General features: G+C 42.3%; 1 protein-coding gene across 2 annotated transcripts; it reads right to left on the bottom strand.

Annotated features, from left to right (window-relative positions):
- Nucleotides 1–872: 872 nt before the first annotated feature.
- Nucleotides 873–18,153, bottom strand: CSDE1 (cold shock domain containing E1). 2 transcript variants are annotated; one of them, XM_042013283.1, is made up of 19 exons: nucleotides 17,697–18,153; nucleotides 14,306–14,504; nucleotides 13,527–13,636; nucleotides 13,094–13,186; nucleotides 12,484–12,581; nucleotides 12,254–12,335; nucleotides 11,793–11,921; nucleotides 11,497–11,622; nucleotides 10,561–10,773; nucleotides 8,796–8,936; nucleotides 8,551–8,709; nucleotides 7,879–7,986; nucleotides 6,902–7,077; nucleotides 6,394–6,506; nucleotides 5,637–5,756; nucleotides 5,252–5,430; nucleotides 4,137–4,300; nucleotides 2,914–3,046; nucleotides 873–2,272 (listed from the first exon to the last, which is right to left on the bottom strand). In XM_042013283.1, the coding sequence occupies exons 2-19, from the start codon at nucleotides 14,502–14,504 to the stop codon at nucleotides 2,225–2,227; spliced, it is 2,391 nt and encodes a 796-aa protein (XP_041869217.1). In that variant the 5' UTR covers nucleotides 17,697–18,153; the 3' UTR covers nucleotides 873–2,224. The 2 variants fall into 2 exon arrangements, with proteins under 2 accessions (XP_041869217.1, XP_041869218.1); XM_042013284.1 differs by lacking the exon at nucleotides 13,094–13,186.
- Between the last annotated feature and the right edge of the window lie 708 nt (nucleotides 18,154–18,861).

The raw sequence follows: 18,861 nt of genomic DNA, 5'->3' as shown, positions 1-18,861 counted from the left end.
GGAGGGAAACGGGATGGACACGGGCGGGACACGCCGGGACACGGCGGTTCCGAACCGGCAACAGCACCGAGCCCGAACCACGGGGCTTTAAACGGGGAACGGCGCTGGTCCCGCAGCCCAGAGCTTTCACAAGGGGGAAGGGCACGGAGCCCGCGGCTCCGAGCGGGGAACGGCACCGAGCCCGCAGCCCGGGGCTTTAGACGGGGAACGACACCAACTCCGACCCACGGGGCTCTAAAGGGGGGAAGGACACGGAACCCGCAGCCTGTGGTTTTGAAAGTGGGAATGACACCGAGCCCCTCGAGATTTGAAAAGGGGGTTAAGTCACACTTTGTACTTTTTAAAAAAGTTGTTAATGAGTAGCTGCAGCTGGGCAGTCCTGGGTAAGTAACTGCATCGCGAGCATCGTGCACTTGGCTCATCTTTTAAGGGTAAGAGACCACAAGCCCAAGAGGAAGGGGCTGTGTGGCTCAGAGGCACCAGGAGGGAGCAGGAACTGGAGAAAGGGAATTAATTCCAGCAGTGGGGACAACAACCACTGACCCCCTACTGCAGACCCCAACCTCAAACGAAGAGAAACTGCACCTGGATGGGAAGGGAGAGAAATCTTAAATAGGGGGTTGGATACTAATTAAAAGTTACGAAATTTGTCATCAAGGAATGCTGCTGTGTTTGGTATAATGTATAAGTAGTGTAAAGTGTTGATGATGGGGAGCCTTTCGGGGAAAGCTCCCTTCTTTGGGCAAACTGGAATAAACACAGAAACCCCTCAGGGTGGTGTGAGAATTGGGAGATGCCATGAGCCCATGATGGGGACAACACAAGTCTAACATAGCCCCCACTGGGGAAAGAAGAGGCTGAGCACAGCGAGGCTTTTTTCAAAATCAGTAAAACTTTATTCTATTTCCATTCTTTGCCATTAACAGAAAAAAAATTGGAGAAAGCAATGTTTTGTTTTACAAAGATAATGCATCTCCCAGAGAAGAAAACCCTAAATTGAGAATAGAGGTAACATGGAAAAAAAAAACCAAACTGGAAAAAAAAAAACCAAAACAAAAGAAATTAACCAAAATAAAAAAAAACAAAAACAAAAAAATCCAAACCACAGTACTGCCCTCTATTCCAAAAAGTAACTCCTGATCTTTTTGGTTAAAGTAATACTTAGACCAATCATTCAGTTTTCTTGCTTGATAAAGTGTGACTGGGGAAATGGAGGGAGGGGGGCAGGGGAGGGGAAAAAAAAAACCCAAAACAAAACAAAAAAACAAAACCCAAAAAAAAAAAAAAACCAAAAAAAAAAAAAAAAGCACACAGACATCAACTATTCACCTTGATGAAAGTCTCAATACAGCTATGGAAAGCCTAAGTATTTATTCTCTTACAGTACACTGGGTGCCGGCTGCAAAAAGAACAAAAAAAATGTATCCACTTCAGGCACAACTTCTTTCTTTTTAAATTTAAATCAGTAAAAGAAACTGGGTTTAGAAGCTGCAGTGTTCTAAGCAGCAGCAGATTTGTGCATTGTTTTAAATATATTTAAATTACCACACTGATGGCACACCTCAGCCTTATGAAATTCTGCACTGTCTGTTCCAGAACACTACAAAATCCACCGACCCTGGGAGAGACTTGCACTGAGCTCTAAGGACTGGCTAAAGGAGTCAAGTTAAATGAACTAGGAAAACACTGTAACATTTGGCCATCAACTCAAGGTATCTGAATGTTTGTGGAGATCTGATATAAACTGAACTTATTCCACCCTCACATGGTCCTCAGAATTTGAGCAGAGTGAGCTGAAGTGAGTCTTCCCTTCCACTCGGGAGGGAAGATAATGCAACTGAGCACTAAGGCATAATAAACCTTGGCCAAAAACAAGGATAAAGCATAATAACTGTAGTGCAGAATTCCACAAGGTCTGCCCGAGCAGAGCTGTCTATGTTTACTCACAGAGGCAATGGAGATTGCAGTTACCAGTTGCGTTAAATGCACCATTCAAAACAAGCTTCTAAAATGTGATACTATAAGGCGCCACCTTAAAGTTCTCCAGAATGCAACTGTGCAGAAATTTAAAATGGTTTTGTAAATTTAATTTTAAACATAACATGAGAAGGTGTTAAAATTGGTGGAATAGCTTCTGAGAATTTGGAGGAAGGGATGAACAGGGAGATATTCAGTACCCTTCGCCAGCCCCACCGCGCGGCCCAACGTCGCCATGGGGTTGGGATCAGTCTATAACACCAGCCTGGCGGATCTTTCTCTCTGCACCAAATCCCTGCAAGGAAAACAGAACAAACTTTTAGCTCCAGCACCACAGAATCATGAAATCATTTAGACTGCCAAAGGGCTTTAAGATCGTCACGTCCAACTGTGAACCAGGCACTGCCACTGGGCTTTGAGGCAGAACCTGATCTGTTCCATCCAAGCAGCACCTTTCTAATTAGTTATGTTTGTCTTCAGAAACACAGACAGCAACAAAACAGGTTCTGTGGGGTGTTCCTTGTAGTCCAAAACACTTCAGAGATTCCAGACACTTCTCTCCTCCTGCTTTATCAAGAGGTGGCAGAATTTTGTGTGAAAGCCATGTCTGGGTAAATGGATTTCACTTGCTATCTCTGACGTTTATAAATGAAAAGCAAACTAAAGCAGCCAAGAAATCAAGACAGAAAGGCTCCAACACAGGCAGCAGGGGGTTTCTTCTCTCCTGCGTGCTCCTCTGAAACCACAGCACACATCACTGACACAGGGCACAGCACTGTGCACAACAATCCACCCTCCCACAGCAGGCCAGGAGTCCAGAACAGAACAGAAGCAGAGCCCAGGAGCCAACAGCTCAGGCCCCCAGCAGAGGCAGCAGTGTTGTTACCCCAGCCAAGCAGCCCCTGCAGTGAGTGATGCTGCCCTGGGTGTCTGTACCTTTGAGTTGTCGGGGCCCCGGGGCTGGCGGAGCACCGTGAGCCGCGGGGCGTTGGCATCGTCCAGGTTGATGCTCTTTAAACGGTTCACGAGTCTATCGGGACGCGGAGCAGCCACGGCCTTGGCGCCTTCGCTGCAAGAGAGCACACACAGGGCACTGTCACCTCCCCGAGCTGGGCACGGCACCCCAGGCTTTTGCAGTCCTTGACTACAGTCATGTATAGCAGTTAGAGACTGCAGAATTGATACTGTGTGACAGCAGAGCTGGCTGACAGCCTGTCCCTGCCCCAAACCTTACTCTCCACACAGGACTCTGCAACAGCAGGAGCTCAGTGCTCTCCAGAGGGTGTTCTTCAGGCAGCAGAGGTGGTGTATTTACTCTCATGCACACCTGACTAGTGTTTCCTACGTTTCTATTGCCCAGAGAAGCTGTGGCTGCCAATCCCTGGGAGTGTTCAGGGCCAGGTCGGACAGGGCTTGGAGCAACGTGAGATGGTGCAAGGTGTTCCTGCCCATAGCAGGGTAGAACGAGATGGTTTTTAAGTTCCTTTCCAACCCAACCCATTCTGTGATTCAACTGCAATAATAAAGGCTTGCAAGTTGCCAGTATGTCATGGCAGAGCATTAACATCTCTGAAGATGATGGGAACACAGAATTTTGAGACAAAATCATCAGCTTTCTATTACTGCTGAAGTGCTATCTCAAGCTTAAACAAAATACAAATTACGCTATTTTCTTCAAGTGCATAAACAGTTAAGAATACCCCAAACCCATGACTTGTACGAAATGCCATGCCAAAAAGAAGAGTGTCTAACAACATGAGTTTTCTATTTAAAAATGAAAGCAGCTCTTCAAGAATCAGGTGGCAGCACTGTGGAATGGGTTGGCCAGAGGCCAGCACCCACACAGGAAAACCATCAGTTTCCTTATCGTTAACTTCTACTTGCAAGGCTGTATCCAAATTCCTGCTACAAGGGGGAGTTTAAAAATAGATTAAAAAGAGAACAAGCCATCTGTAATTAGGAAGAGCTGGAGGGCTGCTACTGCCTGCACTGGATCCTGTCTAGGAGCTGGGAACTCTCAGGTACAGCTCTCCCTGGAGCCAGCTGGAATCCAGAGCTCCTGTTCCAGGAACATCCAGCTCAGGCAGACACAGCCTGCAGGGCTCTGCTGGGATGCAGACACTGTGCCAGGGTCAACCCCTTCAACCTCAAAGCCTCACCAGACACGCCACACGTTACAGGCACTGCATTTTCCTGTGCGCTGGTTCAGGATTACAGAGAACTCCACTTCATCCCCAGCCTGGAGCTCCACACCATCCTGGACTTCTTTGACATGGAAGAAGAGCTTTTTGCTGTCACCAACTTCATAGTTAATGAAACCAAACTGAAAAGCAACACATCACAAGGTTACTGATTTGCTCTGCATGCAGACAGATGCAGTAACTTAACTCATCACTGCAGTTTAACTACTTTCAAATAAAACTCCAAAACTGTGGTGCCTAACAGAAGTGGAAATGCAACTTCTACAGTGATCAGAATATTCTGTATGGAGACAACACTTCTGGAAATCCAAGCACTCTTCCTGGCATTGTAAAGTCACATTTAAATCCTAAAGTCTATAGAACAAGTTCTGAAAACTGCCCCAAGTCCTGGCAGCTGTGTTAAACAGACAACAGCAGTGCCCCAAGCTCTGAGACTCCACCCTGAAGCCACAGCAGCAACCACTCCATTTCTGGCCTGTCACTGGGATAAGAAGCCATTTACTTCTATTTCCATTCTACTCATGTATAAACCAGGAATACTCATCCAGCCTCTCCATAAATGACTGGAGATTAGTGCTGCACAATATCTATAAAAACAGAAAGCAATTGCAGCATTTAACTTTTTAATCATGCCAAGATGCAACGAAGATCAGCCTTTGCTTTTCAGGTGGGCTGTAATCACTGACTGCTTAGTGCTGTGAAGAAGCTTCTTCCAGAAGCAGAGCATGTGCATGTTTTGTTTTTCTGAACACTTTTTTAACATCCTGTTCAGCAGAAACCAGCACTTTCTAGGACATCTCAAACCCAAATCTTCAGAATTAACTGCTGCCTGGCAGTTCTGATGATTCAGCACCAAACCAGGCTCTGAGCTCACCTTTACTCAAGTCACACCAGAACCTGGCATAAGGCAGCACATGGGTTACACACACCTGTTCCCTAGAGCTGGAGTCCAGAGCAATCCATTTGGGCACAGCTCCCTAAATTCCAGTGCTGAAGTGGTTCTCAGTTGCTCTGTGCCAGCTGGAGCAGTTACTTCCTACCACCACAGCCCTGGTGCTCACAGGGTCACTCACCTGGTCCTTGACACACTCCACGGTGGCCCTGCGGAACGGGGTGATGTTCACAGCCATCGTCTGCCCGTTCTGACCCAGCACACACAGCTGGAACTTTACTGTCTCCCCCTTCTGCAGACAGTCACCTTTGTTGGCCATGCCAACAATTCCAAAGGGATAGACCTCTCCTTTCATCTCACCTGGGGAGGAAAGTATGAGACAGAACTGAGGGGCTTTTCCCACCTGATTTCAGATTTCCAGTATTACAAATGCTGCTTTTACAGTCAGCTTAGCAGTGTGGATACAGTTTGTAGTGTGAATAAAACCTTCAACACCTCTATTTACAGTGAATTCAACTTGTGCAGTTGTGAAAGGAACACTTAATTTTAAGAGGAACCAATCTTACCATCCTCCATGACTTCAATCATGCCCTGGTACTCTGTCTGTGTGGGATCTACACTCCTCAAGGGACGAATTACTTTACCAGAGTAAACAGTTGGATCAGCTTCTTCAGTGATACCATTCACTGAAAAGAGACAGAGTAGAAGAACAGGATGTTTTAATCATAGTTTATTTTAAAACTGATTTAAATAAGTGATTCAGATTGACCAGGAGTCAACATTTTGCACTGCATGATGCCGAATCAAAATCACACTGATATTTCATACATGGAAGTAGAAAAATTTTCCTCAAGAAACTTAAGGTCATGATTTGCTTTTCAAGCTTCAAAGTGTTTCACTTCTTTTCCACTGCGTTCCCTACTCTCTTTAATCATCCAATAATCAAAGTATGCATTCCCCCCACCCCCAAGTCCTTAATACCCTCCCCCATCTGCTCTCCTCCTGCAACCTTTCCCCTGTGAGGTACAGCACAATTAGCACAGGTACTGATCTGGCCAGTTCTGCCACTCAGCCCCTCCTTATAACCCCCAAGCGAGGAGGGCAGAGGATACTAAAGATCCAAAGAATTGCTACTGTGCACAGAACTGTTGGTCTGTGCTTGTCTCTGGAAACCCAGGCAGCAGCTTCCACAAAACCAATGAGGGACCCCACACAGAGCATCTTCTTGCTCTCAGCTCCAATTGTAAATGGATCAATAACAAATTTTACCCTTCAGCATGTGCCAAGAGCCCTGGAGGCAGAAAACACCAGGTACAGCCTTACCTGCATGTGTTTTGTTCACTTTCTCTGCACTAACTTTGTTTCCTTTGCCTTTTGACAAGCTGTATTCCACAGTGTCTCCAAGTTCCAGGCTATCAATATCACCACAATATTCACTGCAGGAACAGAATGATAAACAGTTCTCCTTTATTTACAAGACAATAGTGATGCTCACCCAACATCCACATCAGTTATCAGAAATTATTTAAATCCCTCAGCATTTTACAAGGAATCCTCATTCAGGAAAGTGAAGCATTTCAAATATATAACACAACTGGATTTCTTGGCCTGGGATTCAGAGGCACAGAACACCAGGACTGCTGACTAACAGAAAAGCCTGAACCAGTCCAGCAGAGATGATAAATGAAACTGTAGATATCTAAGCATATATAAATACATATATATTCTGTGTGTGTGTAAAGTGCAAATGGGTTTAACACTCAACCCAACAAAACTCCACACCCTCCCACTCCCCCCCAGACACACAATCAAATATAAAACTGTCATTCACCTGTAGTGGAAGAAGATCTCCTTATCATGATTGGCTGTTTCAATAAACCCAAAGTTATCTTTCAGGGCTGCCACGTATCCCAAGAGCCTCTTGGAGCTGTAGTTGCGTCCCAGCATCCTGACAGAAACAGCCGTCTGCAGCCCAGTTCTCTTCACTTCACACACACAGAACTCAACCTGGTGAAGAGTTGTGAATCAATACCAGATAGGAAAATGCAAAGAAAACCATGACCACCGACAAAAAGACCCCCAAACTAACTAATTTTGAAGCTGTGTAGCTCTGCAGCAGTACCTGGGCTCTCCAGGAAAGTCATTTCCTAGTCACTACTTTCCCATAACCACGTCAGCCATTGACATTCCTACATTCCAGGGAGCAGCATCACACCTGGGATACCTGCAAGGCAAACCAGCCTCCAGCACTCAGTTTTTCACCCCTTAAACATGAGAATCGTTCTGTCCATGGGGATCACCTCCTTTCCCTACACTGCTCACCAGTGGCCCACAGTGGGATGCGCCTCACTTCACTCTTTGTTTCAGTTTTTAGAAACAATAACCAGTAACTAGAATGGCTTCTGAGAGTTTTCTTGCTCTTCCTGATCTCCAAGCTTTTTCCCTGTCCATTGTGTCTCAGGCCAGTATGCTCATGAGGGAATATTCTCCCTCTTCAATATCCATCTTAGTCTCTATGCTCTTATTATGCTTGATTCGTTTCCTCTTGACAAGCAGTGTCCACTTAGTGATAAAAGTTCTTTATTTAAAAAGCATCATTTACACAGTAAGATACTATTTGCATCTATAAATCACCAGGTTGGAGGGTATTTTTTACTCATACAGAAGATTGACCCATTTAAACACAATATTCTAGGTAATATTACACAGATCCCTTGTCCTCCATTTGTTCCAAGTAAAGGCAAAGAGAAGCTCACACCCCACAATGCCCAGAATAGTATTTCCCAATAGTACACTTCATTATCTTGCCTTATCTCCTATCTGGGGATTAGTAGATCCTTCCACATCCTTGGCCTGGTAAGGAATGGTCAGTTTTACTCCACAGTCATCATACACAATTATTCCATCCTCAGCTTCCTGAAAACAAGAGGTCAGAATTCAGCAGTCACTGCCTCTTTATGAACAGTTTCCTACACACAGTTCAAGCACTGCTCATTGGAGTCTCAGTGGTTGTACAGTAACTGCTCAAAAACACAACCAAACTCTGGGTAAGGAGCTTTAAACGATGCCAGACAGTATTTTAAAAGGCAATGAAGTATTACCACCAGTTCCAGGAAGCATCTATTGGAACTTTTAAGTATTTTGACACTGTTTAAAGCAGCATAATAAAACAGTAAGAGGTCCTCCCTGTGAAACTTAATCTGAAATAATTCTAACTAGAATCTTACGTAGTGACTCCCCATCAGGTTCCTGGGAATTACCCTCAGCAACAGTAGGATCATTAGTGATTATTAACAATACTTTTATTATCTTGTTCAGAGAAGTTAGTTTTCACTGACTGCTCTCATCAGCTGTAGTTCACATCTATACAGAATAAACAGTGCTTCAAACCCAGCTGAATTAGAGATTTTAAGGAAGCAGCCTCAGTCTGTAATGGCAGGAATGCAGAACAGATATTCACAAGCAGAAGAGCAGCATTACCTTCTCTTTGCCTTTATTTGGGCTAGTGGCTTTGGCTGGAGCGGCTTCTTTGTCTATAGTGCCCACAAAACGATGCTCTGACTGGGTGTGGAAAGAAACCGTGCCCTTGGGAAGCTTTTTAATCCTTATGGCATGGTTCCTTTGGGCAGACAGCATATCCTGGAAAATAAATCCATCACATTATAGACAGACCATGCATCATTTCTTTAAAAGCTGCGATTTTATAGAGTATTAATCCCACTTACAGGAACGACGGTGAACTCTACTTCATCAGAAATATGGAGCTGATTTCCATCCATGATCTCACTGAAGTGGAAGAACATCCGAGCATCCCTGTCCACACACTTAATGAAGCCAAAGCCATCCCTCATTGCTGCAATCACACCCTGGAACAGCCAAATCAACAATTACAGTTTTATCCCTGGTATGTGACATCTGTCTGCAGCTGCTCCACATGTCAGGAGATGGCAGGAAGGCCTGAATCCTAGGAAAATACTTGGTTTAAACAACGTCCTTCCTTGTAAACCCTGGCGCTCACGGCCCCGGTCAACCTGAAATGCAGACAAGTTCTTCCCATCTCATTCCTGAAGTTAACTCATGATGAAGAGTGGAGAATATTAATTTAAGCCACTATAACAAGGACTGAAGTTGAAGAACCTGCCAGTACCACTACACAGAGAACACAATGGGGCAGCTCTACAAACACCGTATCATCTATAGAGTGCATAAATCATACAAACACACACTAAACATACAACTACCTATAAAAACAAGAAATAAAATCAGTGCTCAGACAGAAGTTTAAGAGAAAAACCATCTGATTTCCAGACACAAACGAAGGAATTATAAAGAAGCTGTTAAACAAGACTCCCATACCCGCTGGGTGTGTGTTATGGGAACATACTCCCATGTTACACAGGAGTTTAGTGGCCTTGCTGATAACCACTAGAAATGGAATGCTGAATGATGAACAGAATATACCCAAACCCTAGTGCCGGATCCTGCCAGAATTAAGAATGTTAATTCATTAACATATTCCCTTCAACCCAGTTATTACAGAGTTTAGCAAGTCTCAGGACAAGCTTAGAGGATCTGAATGACAGTGCAAAGGTACATTCTTCTCTTAAACAGCTTTCACAAACTCCAGCAAACCAGCCAACCTTCCTAGAAGCTGCCAACACTTGTCACCCCAGTGACAGCTCAACTCAGGCAGGCAGATGTGTGTAGCCAGAGTAGAAATACGAGAAGTCTGTAAGAGAGAAACCCAAAATCTCAAAGGTTGAAGTCAAAACTCAGGGTTTTTTTACAGCCAAGGGTCCCTAATTCACAGCACACTGATGTGACAACACTGTAATTGAACTCCAAATTGCAAAGGAAGGCAAAGATACAGTCTAGTTGGAACAGAACCAACATTCCAAGTTACGGAAATTAAAGATATTCTGTAATACTCATTAGCACATCCATCTTAGTCCCTGTAATCCACAAAGAGTTTTTTGTATTGAGAGAACTCTGCTCTCTACCATCCTCCTGCCTGACCCTCAGACAGAGATTGGCCAAAAAATTTGAAATCCAAAAGCTGCTCACAGTGCCTCCTCCAATTATTTACACTTTTCACTACCTGAACCAGGGTCTTCCAGTTTTCCTAAGGAACACGAGTGTTTACCTGTTTAGACTCGAGTATGTGAATTTTAAACAATCAGCTCAAGACTACATTACTTCTGTCTGCTATAACCAGCCAGCAATCTCGTCCAAGAAAGCCAGTTAACGTCTAATTTCCTAATATAACTTCATTTAGATATTAAAAAATAGTTGAGATTTTATTCTTCTAAGGCAAAGATGCAGAGCGTTAATTCTGAATTTTCTACGTTGTTTGCACTGCACATCTGAGAGCTGGATTTCAGAGCAGGCAATGGAACACACAAGTGCTTTTTGTATCTCTTGTAGAAAACACCCCACGTTTTACTTTCATTTCCCATCAAGAATGAGAAATTGTTAGAGATGGATACTTGCCATTTCTCTAGTTTCATTAGTAAACTGGAAAGTGTTGGGGAGAACCTCAATGTTGGTGGCTCGTTCCAGTTTGTCGCGCCTGTCCGTGGAAATGTTGAATCGCACGTGGTCACTCTCCAGCAAGGTCACCTTGGATTTTGTATCCTTGTCTCCAAAGGGAAGCTCTTTAGGAATCACAAAGTCCACTTTGATGCGGCCGGGTAATGGATCGCTCTGGGGACAGAAAAGCCAGTGGGAAGGGTGAGTTCACCGGCAAGGCTCAGCACAGCTGCAAACAGCACAAGTGCTTCTGCCAAATCCTGCTGGACTCAGGCTCTGCTCCATTTCCACCACTCCTCATCTGGAACTTGCCAAATGCAAGATGGCTTTTGGAGCTGTTGGTTGGGTAATGGGTTTTTTAAGCCCCACCCATGTCCTGCCAAAGGAATTCTCACTGTTTCAAGAGAGAGTTTATAACCATACTCACAACACTTCTAAAAGGCAGGTTCTTTCTTATTAAGTCTTCAAAACACCCCAAACCTTCCCACACCAACAGAGACTCACCTAAAACATTAATGGAAGTGCTCATGAACACTTCTCCAAGCCCAACATTACAGCCCAAAAGCCTCATTAACTGTTAATGCTCACAAGAATCCACAGATCTGGCTTATCCTAGCAAATATTTTTCCCCTTTCCCCTACTCTTTTGCTTTAAGGATATGTCCTAACTCCACAAAATTTTACAGCAAGTATTTGACACATGAAAGAAAACACACGCTCCGTCATGTACCACTACCCTAACTCTTCCTCTTTGGATTTAAAATTTAAAAAAGGGTAAATCTTTACTCTGACATGATGCTTACACAGCAAACAGGTACTGAGAAATGGCAATAACTGTTCTGGAAGTCACTACAATAAAACCAGAATTGCACAAATTTAATTAACTACTGAAATTCACCTGGTTTTTGCTGGGTACTTTTGGAATTACTTTGGTTACAGTTCCTTCAAAATGTTCAATGCTGATATCTTCAAAAATGACAGTTCCTTGAGGCAGCAGTCTAACATCTGTTGCAACTTCTTTACCCTAAGAGCACAAAATTAGTCAAACACCCAAAGAGAAGACAGAAAGTAACAGACATTTCCCAGTGAACCTCAATGAAACTCCCCCCCCCCTTTTTTAAAGCTGCAGAAAGCAGAGAGCTGTGCAATTATGCCCCAGGACCTTGGCTTCCGTTTTACTGGATTTCGTCTTACATTTCTGTCTTTGATTGTAAACTCCACATCATCACCAGGCTGTAAGGTTTCTAGGTCACCTTTAAATTCACTATAGTGAAAGAATATCTCCTTCACGACATCACCTCTCTCAATAAATCCAAAGGCTTCCTGTGAACAGAAAAAAAAAGTGTTTTAATTGTCCATTATCGGAACATACCAGTAAATCATTTAACAGGTTCTGTTAAATGCAAAATAGACTCAGAATCCCAGTACAGCACTTCCAAGTGTACACAGCTGACTGCCACAATATATAAACAGAAATCAATGGAACTTTCTTTGTCAAGAAGGGCCTCAGTATCAAAGATGAGCCGTTTAAACCGTTTCACACAATTTACACCCACAGCCCAAACTGTTCACAGCTCTTAACAACTTAAATATTACTTTGAACAGCACTCTTCAAAATAGCATTCCATTTTCAAATGAAACTTAAAATCACTTACTTTCATGGCACAGACTACTCCTTGACAGCGGGCTTGTTTCTTTTTTAATAGCATAATGTTACGAGCACTTACAGCACCAGTACTAGAGGGAAAAAAAACAGAGCAAACTGTAAACTCAAAACTGAAACAAAAATTAAGATTGTATTTCACAGAATAGTTACTGGAATAGGTATGAATTCTGCCTGACTACTAAAACAAAATATGAAGCCAGAAAAGCAATACCAACTTACTGTTTATTTGTATCAATTATAAAGTTTATTTTATCTCCTGTTTCCAGCTGTACATTTCCTTCAACATCCTCTGGGGTGTAAGTCAGGTAAAATACTTCCTGTAAATTAACATTAATTAAAATTACTCTATTTGCAGAATAGTTCTTTCACAGAAAGATTAACACAATTTTAATAACAATATCTGCCTAATTTAGCAAGAAAATAAACAATAATAAACATGGCATGCAAAACATTCTTTTTCCATCGTGCTGTTTTGGTGAGTCTGTAACAAGCAGCTCAAGTTGAAAGGTTTTGTACATGGCCATCTTTAAAGGCCAATTCCTGAACCTTAGAAGTTCAAGATAAGGATACATGAACTTCATCAAGCTTAAAAGAGAGCAACTATTTGGCTCTAGGAAGTTCTCCACAGATATAAGCAAGCAAACTGTCTAAATAACATTATGTTTTGTAGTAATTACCAAAGCATGCTTTTTTTTTTGGCCAAAAACCGCACAGTTCAGTGCAGTGTCAATTGTCTACATTAAATTGCACTTTTTTTGTTGTTTTTTTTTTCTCAATAGACCACAGTGATGGATCAGTGAAGAGTTCAAGTAAAATACGCAAGCTTTACCCCATTACGTTCGTAGCAAACACTCCCTGTTGGACTTTGACCCGGGGCAGCTGGAGATTTACTCTCTAAATTGTGAGGAACAGCACACACAACCTACCAGTCAAAAAAAAAAAAAAAAAAAAAAAATTTCCATTGCTAGTCATTTCAGGAGTGGCATTGTTGAACACAAAATGAATCTCAGTATCCTCTACTACACACTCAGCAGGGAATGCCACACTGCAACTATTCAATCTCACAGAACACCTCTTGGCTCTAAGAAGTGTTTGGAGCCAAGTAAGAGCTCAAACTGAACCTCTGAATTTTTACCAGAACACACTGAAATATATTTCAGTGTAACTATACTGTACGTAGTTAATATCCATGCTAAATGAACCCAGTTTCTGTGCTGGAGTAAAGGATGGAAATGATGCAGGTATAGAAAATAGGCACTAACTTGTCCATTTATTCGTTCTTCAGGTAATATTTCTGGCTTTATCTTCACCAATTTAATAGCAATGGGTTTTCCAGTTCGGCGATCAGAAGACACTTCAAACTCAACATCATCTGCAAGACAACCAAACATCGCAACGTCGTCAGAGTCCTGTTTGGGATTGGGGTTTTTTTACAAAAATCACTAAATGGCTGTGTTTAAGAATTCACTGCTTGTAGCCAAACACAACCAAGTAGAACTTGGGTGCTTTTGTTATCAAGGAAGGACACATGATTTGCAAATATTTTCTGGTTATTCTGCTTATTATCTCCTGTTGCTAATGAACTGTTCTGGTGTAATTCCACAGTAATTCCCTCCCCCTGGCCTGCTCACTATACAGCAGACTACACACACTGAAGTTCAGACAACACAACAAAGGCCATTAAACAGTTTAGAAACTTCACTCTCACGGTAATTATCAGCATGAAGTTGCAGCCTCCTCATGCTGAAAAACACTTGGCCATCCTCAAATTCTAAACAAAGAAATAGGGAGTACAAGAGGTAAATTCTCTCACAGTCCAAGTACTTGCCTCCATCTCAGCTAGACAAGTCTGACCTAACATTGCACCTTTTCCTTTTCCACACCAGTTTGTACCACAAGCTGCACAAAGCACTGGGAAGGGCTCCCACCAGGAATGGTGGATTATCCACTGTCAGTTTAGCCCCAGAAGAAGCAGCAGCCACGAGATAAGAAGCTTTATGACAAGTGGAAGAGACTGGTGTTGGTCCCAAAGCTCAGTTACCTCCTACTTTGAGCTCCTGCAGGTTGCCATTGTACTGGGAGCAGTGGAAGAAGAGCCGGGCCTGCCGTTCCGAGCACTGGATGAAGCCGTACGAGGTCAGCAGCTTCTCGATAACCCCGGTCTCGCGCAGCGCTGCCGAAGTACCATTGGGGTACCCGTTGTGTCCATTGTTGTGGAGCAGGTTTGGATCAAAGCTCATCTGGGTCACAGAAAGCACAGGGAAAGATCAATATTTGACATCAGTTTCCTTCCTCCACATCCCCATAACACAGTAACACAAAGAGCTTGTGTAAGTTACTGACACATTCTTGAAATGTGTTTTAAGTTTTACTCTGTTCTTAAAATAGGGTAAAACCACTAAAACAGTTGAGCTTTTTTAACACAGCAAGCCTTAAAATTTACGCAGGCAACATATTTGTAAAACAAGCCAGAACTGTAACAGCAAAACAAAGCTGGCTTAGAAGAAAACAGACTACTGGCATTTTTCAAGTATTACACCTCAAAGTACTCCCACATTCACTGGTTCATACCAGAGCCTGAAAATATCTGAAGTATCTGCTCTTCCAAATTAAACAGGTGATTAGGAAAATACAACAGTTCTGAATCAACACAATTAGGTTCAAATCCCTGCATAGTTTCTCCCTAGTTTGTGTGTTCAGTCTTTCATACTTAAAAACGGTATTAAGTAATTATACAGTTTTGCATAGTTATGGAATTAATAACCAGAATTAAACTAACATTCCTGTGGCATAGAAGCTCAAGTGCTAGAAAGATACACAAAATTTGAAAATAGCATTAAACTGAAGGTGTAATAAACTGCTAAATTAACTGCCATCTATGAAAACATCATCTTTTATGGGGTGTTTTTTTCTTTTCAAGTCAGATTCACTCTTGAACATTCCCAACCCCTTTACAAACTCATGGGCTTTTTGATGTACAAATCTCATTTTTAAAGCAGGGCACTTGGACTTACAGGTTAGCAATTAAATCAGATGAAATGTATTACACCCCACTAAACACTGCAGTTCAAGACAGACAGCTGAAGCAACCCTCCTCCCTCCAAACAGTCAACATGCATCTTAAAATATACAGAATTATTTGTTCGTTTCCAGAGTATTTAATCTGGAAACAGAGTGAGACCGTATCTGTTCTCTGCTTTCTTGCTGCAACAAGCAGAGAGATTAAAAATTACTCAGCAATGTGTTTAGTTGAGATAAAAGACACCTGAGCAACTTGTAAAAGGGTCATGTTTCTCACTCTAACACAGTGAGTTACTCAATGTATTAGAAGGCACAGCATTCTTATTCTGCTGTTTGAAAGTCAGTTTAGAAGTGATCAAAGAGCACCAAAAAACACCTGCTGTGAGGTTCTTGGGCAGAAATCTTTGGTCTTTGAGACTGACATTAAAAAAATAAATTGGAAACAAGCACACAAAGCAAAGATTGACAGAGTTTTGGCCTCCAAGAGGATGAGGTCTTCTCCCCCCTTCTGGTTCAGACCCACGTGGGGTAGATGTAGATGAAGAAAAACACAAATAACAGAAGGTGGGGGAGTGATATGAGGGGGCAAAAGGATCCCAGGACACTGCGTAATAGTCTCCATCCCACAGCACTGATCAGCACTTCCACAGTACAGTGTTACCACCCAAGGCTGTAAGAATTCAGTGAACTGCTAAATCTGCTGCGATATCATTTCTATAACATGCACTGCTTATTTCCTTGCTCTACATCTCACTTTTCTTTCCATTAAAAATTAGTAACAATCTCTTAATTTTAATCAGTGCTGCCCTCTTATTCTTATCCTACCAGCCTGCAGTTAAGTGGCATAAATCAATACCCTTAACATATATAAGTCATGAACTACTGACATGTCAGAAAATAATTAATCAGAAACATGACCCCATCAGAGATGCACAGAGAACTCCAGCCCATCCTTCTGCTCCTCAAAGGCCTCTTGCCAACAAAGGCAGCCATGGCTTTGTCCAGCTGAGTCCTGGAAACCTCCATGGACAGAGGTTCCACCACATTTCTGGGGTAACTTGCCCCAGCAAAGATCTCTTTCCCCTCCTGTCCGGCCTAAACTGTTCAAAGGACAAAAGCCACAGCAGTCACATCTGTATTATGCACTGGATTATGTTTAAGGGACACATTTTCTCTGAGTATCTAACAAAAAGCACTTGATAAAGCTGCTAAGATTTACTGACTAGTTCCTGTCAGCATCAGTCCAAGGTAAGAACCCTCATCTTTTGAGGAAGGCAACCCCAAGACATTCCACACAAGAAAATGTCCTTGTGGGAACACAACAGCTGAAGAGTTTTAAGCCATCCTAGAGTTTGAAATACTTTTCAAAAATAAACTGGTCCTGCAAGTAGGGTGACTGGGGGAAGGGAAAATGGTATGTTATTATACCTTATCCCAGGAGAATTACAGGCCAGAGCATTAACCCACTCTGAAAGCTGGAATGAACCTGCCAAAGGCTTTTGTGAGTCACCAAATGATCACTTCACCTCCAATGCAAGGGAAGCAACAAACAGACATTCTACCTCAACCATGAGCTAAAGGTACATCAGAGAGAGGAAATGACAAAAATCTAACTTAAAATTTAGCTCAGAATAGCCTCTCTTAGGGTTAGAAAGCCACAGTGCTTCACCTCCTGCTCAGACTACAACTGCATGACATCATTTGAACAGTCTGAGTTTAAAGGAGCATTAGCAGCACAGCACAGAGAACTCATCAATCCTCCAAAGCCTGACAACCTCAGTTCAAAGATTCCTCAGGTGGCACTAAAATTTGTTGTGCAAAGATACTTCATATATCAGCAGCTGTACCAGCTAATTAACAAATTCTTACATCTTATAACAGGAATATGAACTATTAACCTCACCAACAAATACTCAAGAGGAAGAAAAAGAATACCTGTGCTGTAAGATTAAAGGGATTGGAACCACAAACCTACTGTTACTAGAAGAGAGAAACACCAGTAATCAGCTCTTGAGGGTTATAAATATTGTTAAATAGAACCATATTGCAGGTACTACAAATTCACCATACTACTACTACATGAACATAACAGCAAAGAGTCATGGAACCACTGAATGGTTTGGGTTGGAAGGGACCTTAAAGCTCATCCAGTCCCACCCCTGTCACGGGCAGGGACACCTTCCACTGTCCCAGGTTGCTCCAAGCCCTGTCCAGCCTGGCCTTGGACACTTCCAGGGATGGGGCAGCCACAGCTGCTCTAGGCAACTTGTGCCAGGGCTTCCTTATTAAATGAATTTATTATCAAGAACTATTAAAAAAAACTAATCCAACCCACCCCCTTCTGTTAAAAACTTAGTAAGAACCAAGTTTAAAAATACACATATAACTCTTTCTCCACCACGTGCACCAACCTCGCAGTGATATTCAAATATTGCACTTTCAGTAGTATTTGCCGATTCTTCTGTTTCAGCACAAGTTTCTAAGGATGAAGACTGCTATTATTTAAAAAAGGGAACAAAAGGAAGAGAGACAAAAGAGAAAGAAAAAGATAGCAAAAGAAGGTGATCTATCAAGCTCTAGAGAATACAAGTGCTGCTGCCCTGGGCAGTTTCACTACAGCACTGGAGAAAACAAAGACTACTATAGCAGCGTCGGGACGTGCTCTTTTGAAGCTGTTGAGTAGGCACAAACTTCTTGTTTCAGATCAAGCCTTGTATCTTCTTCAGTGTAAGTTGCCTCTTCTTTGGTCTTGAGTTGTTGTTACGATGTGGTATACTTAGATTCTTTTCCTGATCTGAACTTGAAGCAGCAGTTTCAGGTGGTAAATTCTGTTCTGTTCCACTTCATACTGGAGAAAGGAAAAACACACATACACTAAGTATCACTTTAAAGGAAATTCTCATCAAATCACACAATGGATTCGTTTGCAAGGGACTTTAAAGACCATCTAGTTCCAAACCCCCTTATAGATCAATTGTAGGTCTTACCAATAACAGGTGCATTTCCTCTACCTTAATACAGTAGGTTTAATCCATGTTAGGAAAAGCTGTTTTACAGACTTGTTTGGCATTCCCATTCCCATTTCCAGTTTTGTTTTCCAAAAGACTACCTCCAAGCCACTGAGATGGTACTTCCAATTTTGAACTCTTCAGACATGCTTAGGCATCTCAGGAAAGGTCCCAGTGTGTACCATTACTTCATTTTGATCATTAGTATTTGACCAATTAGCAAGCCTTAGTCCTCCTATCAATAACTTTACATGGGTGCTTACTAATCAAATCATGCCATAACTTATGTAAGTGCTTGCACAGATCCTCAGAGGAACAACAGACTGTATATATACATGGGAATTAAAATTTCCTGGTTGTTTATGTTCCAAAGGTTAAGTTAAGGACCAGTGATACCTGAAGCACATTTAGAATTGTATAAAAATTAACAAACTTCTCAATTATTGTACAGACACTGCATGTAAAATTAACACAGAGCCATTCTCTGGACTTCTGAAACGGTTTTTGTAAAATGTTGATTACATATTATGATATTTGTGTAGCTAACACCAGGGAGAAACCTTTCTGC

Source organism: Corvus kubaryi, unplaced genomic scaffold (assembly GCF_017639235.1).
Source record: "Corvus kubaryi isolate FWS band 111438036 unplaced genomic scaffold, C.kubaryi_AGA036_p1.0 split1-37355, whole genome shotgun sequence".
In the NCBI taxonomy this organism is placed as follows: Eukaryota; Metazoa; Chordata; class Aves; order Passeriformes; family Corvidae; genus Corvus; species Corvus kubaryi.
The sequence above is the reverse complement of the archived record's forward strand: the minus strand, read 5'-3'. Positions and strand labels throughout refer to the sequence as shown.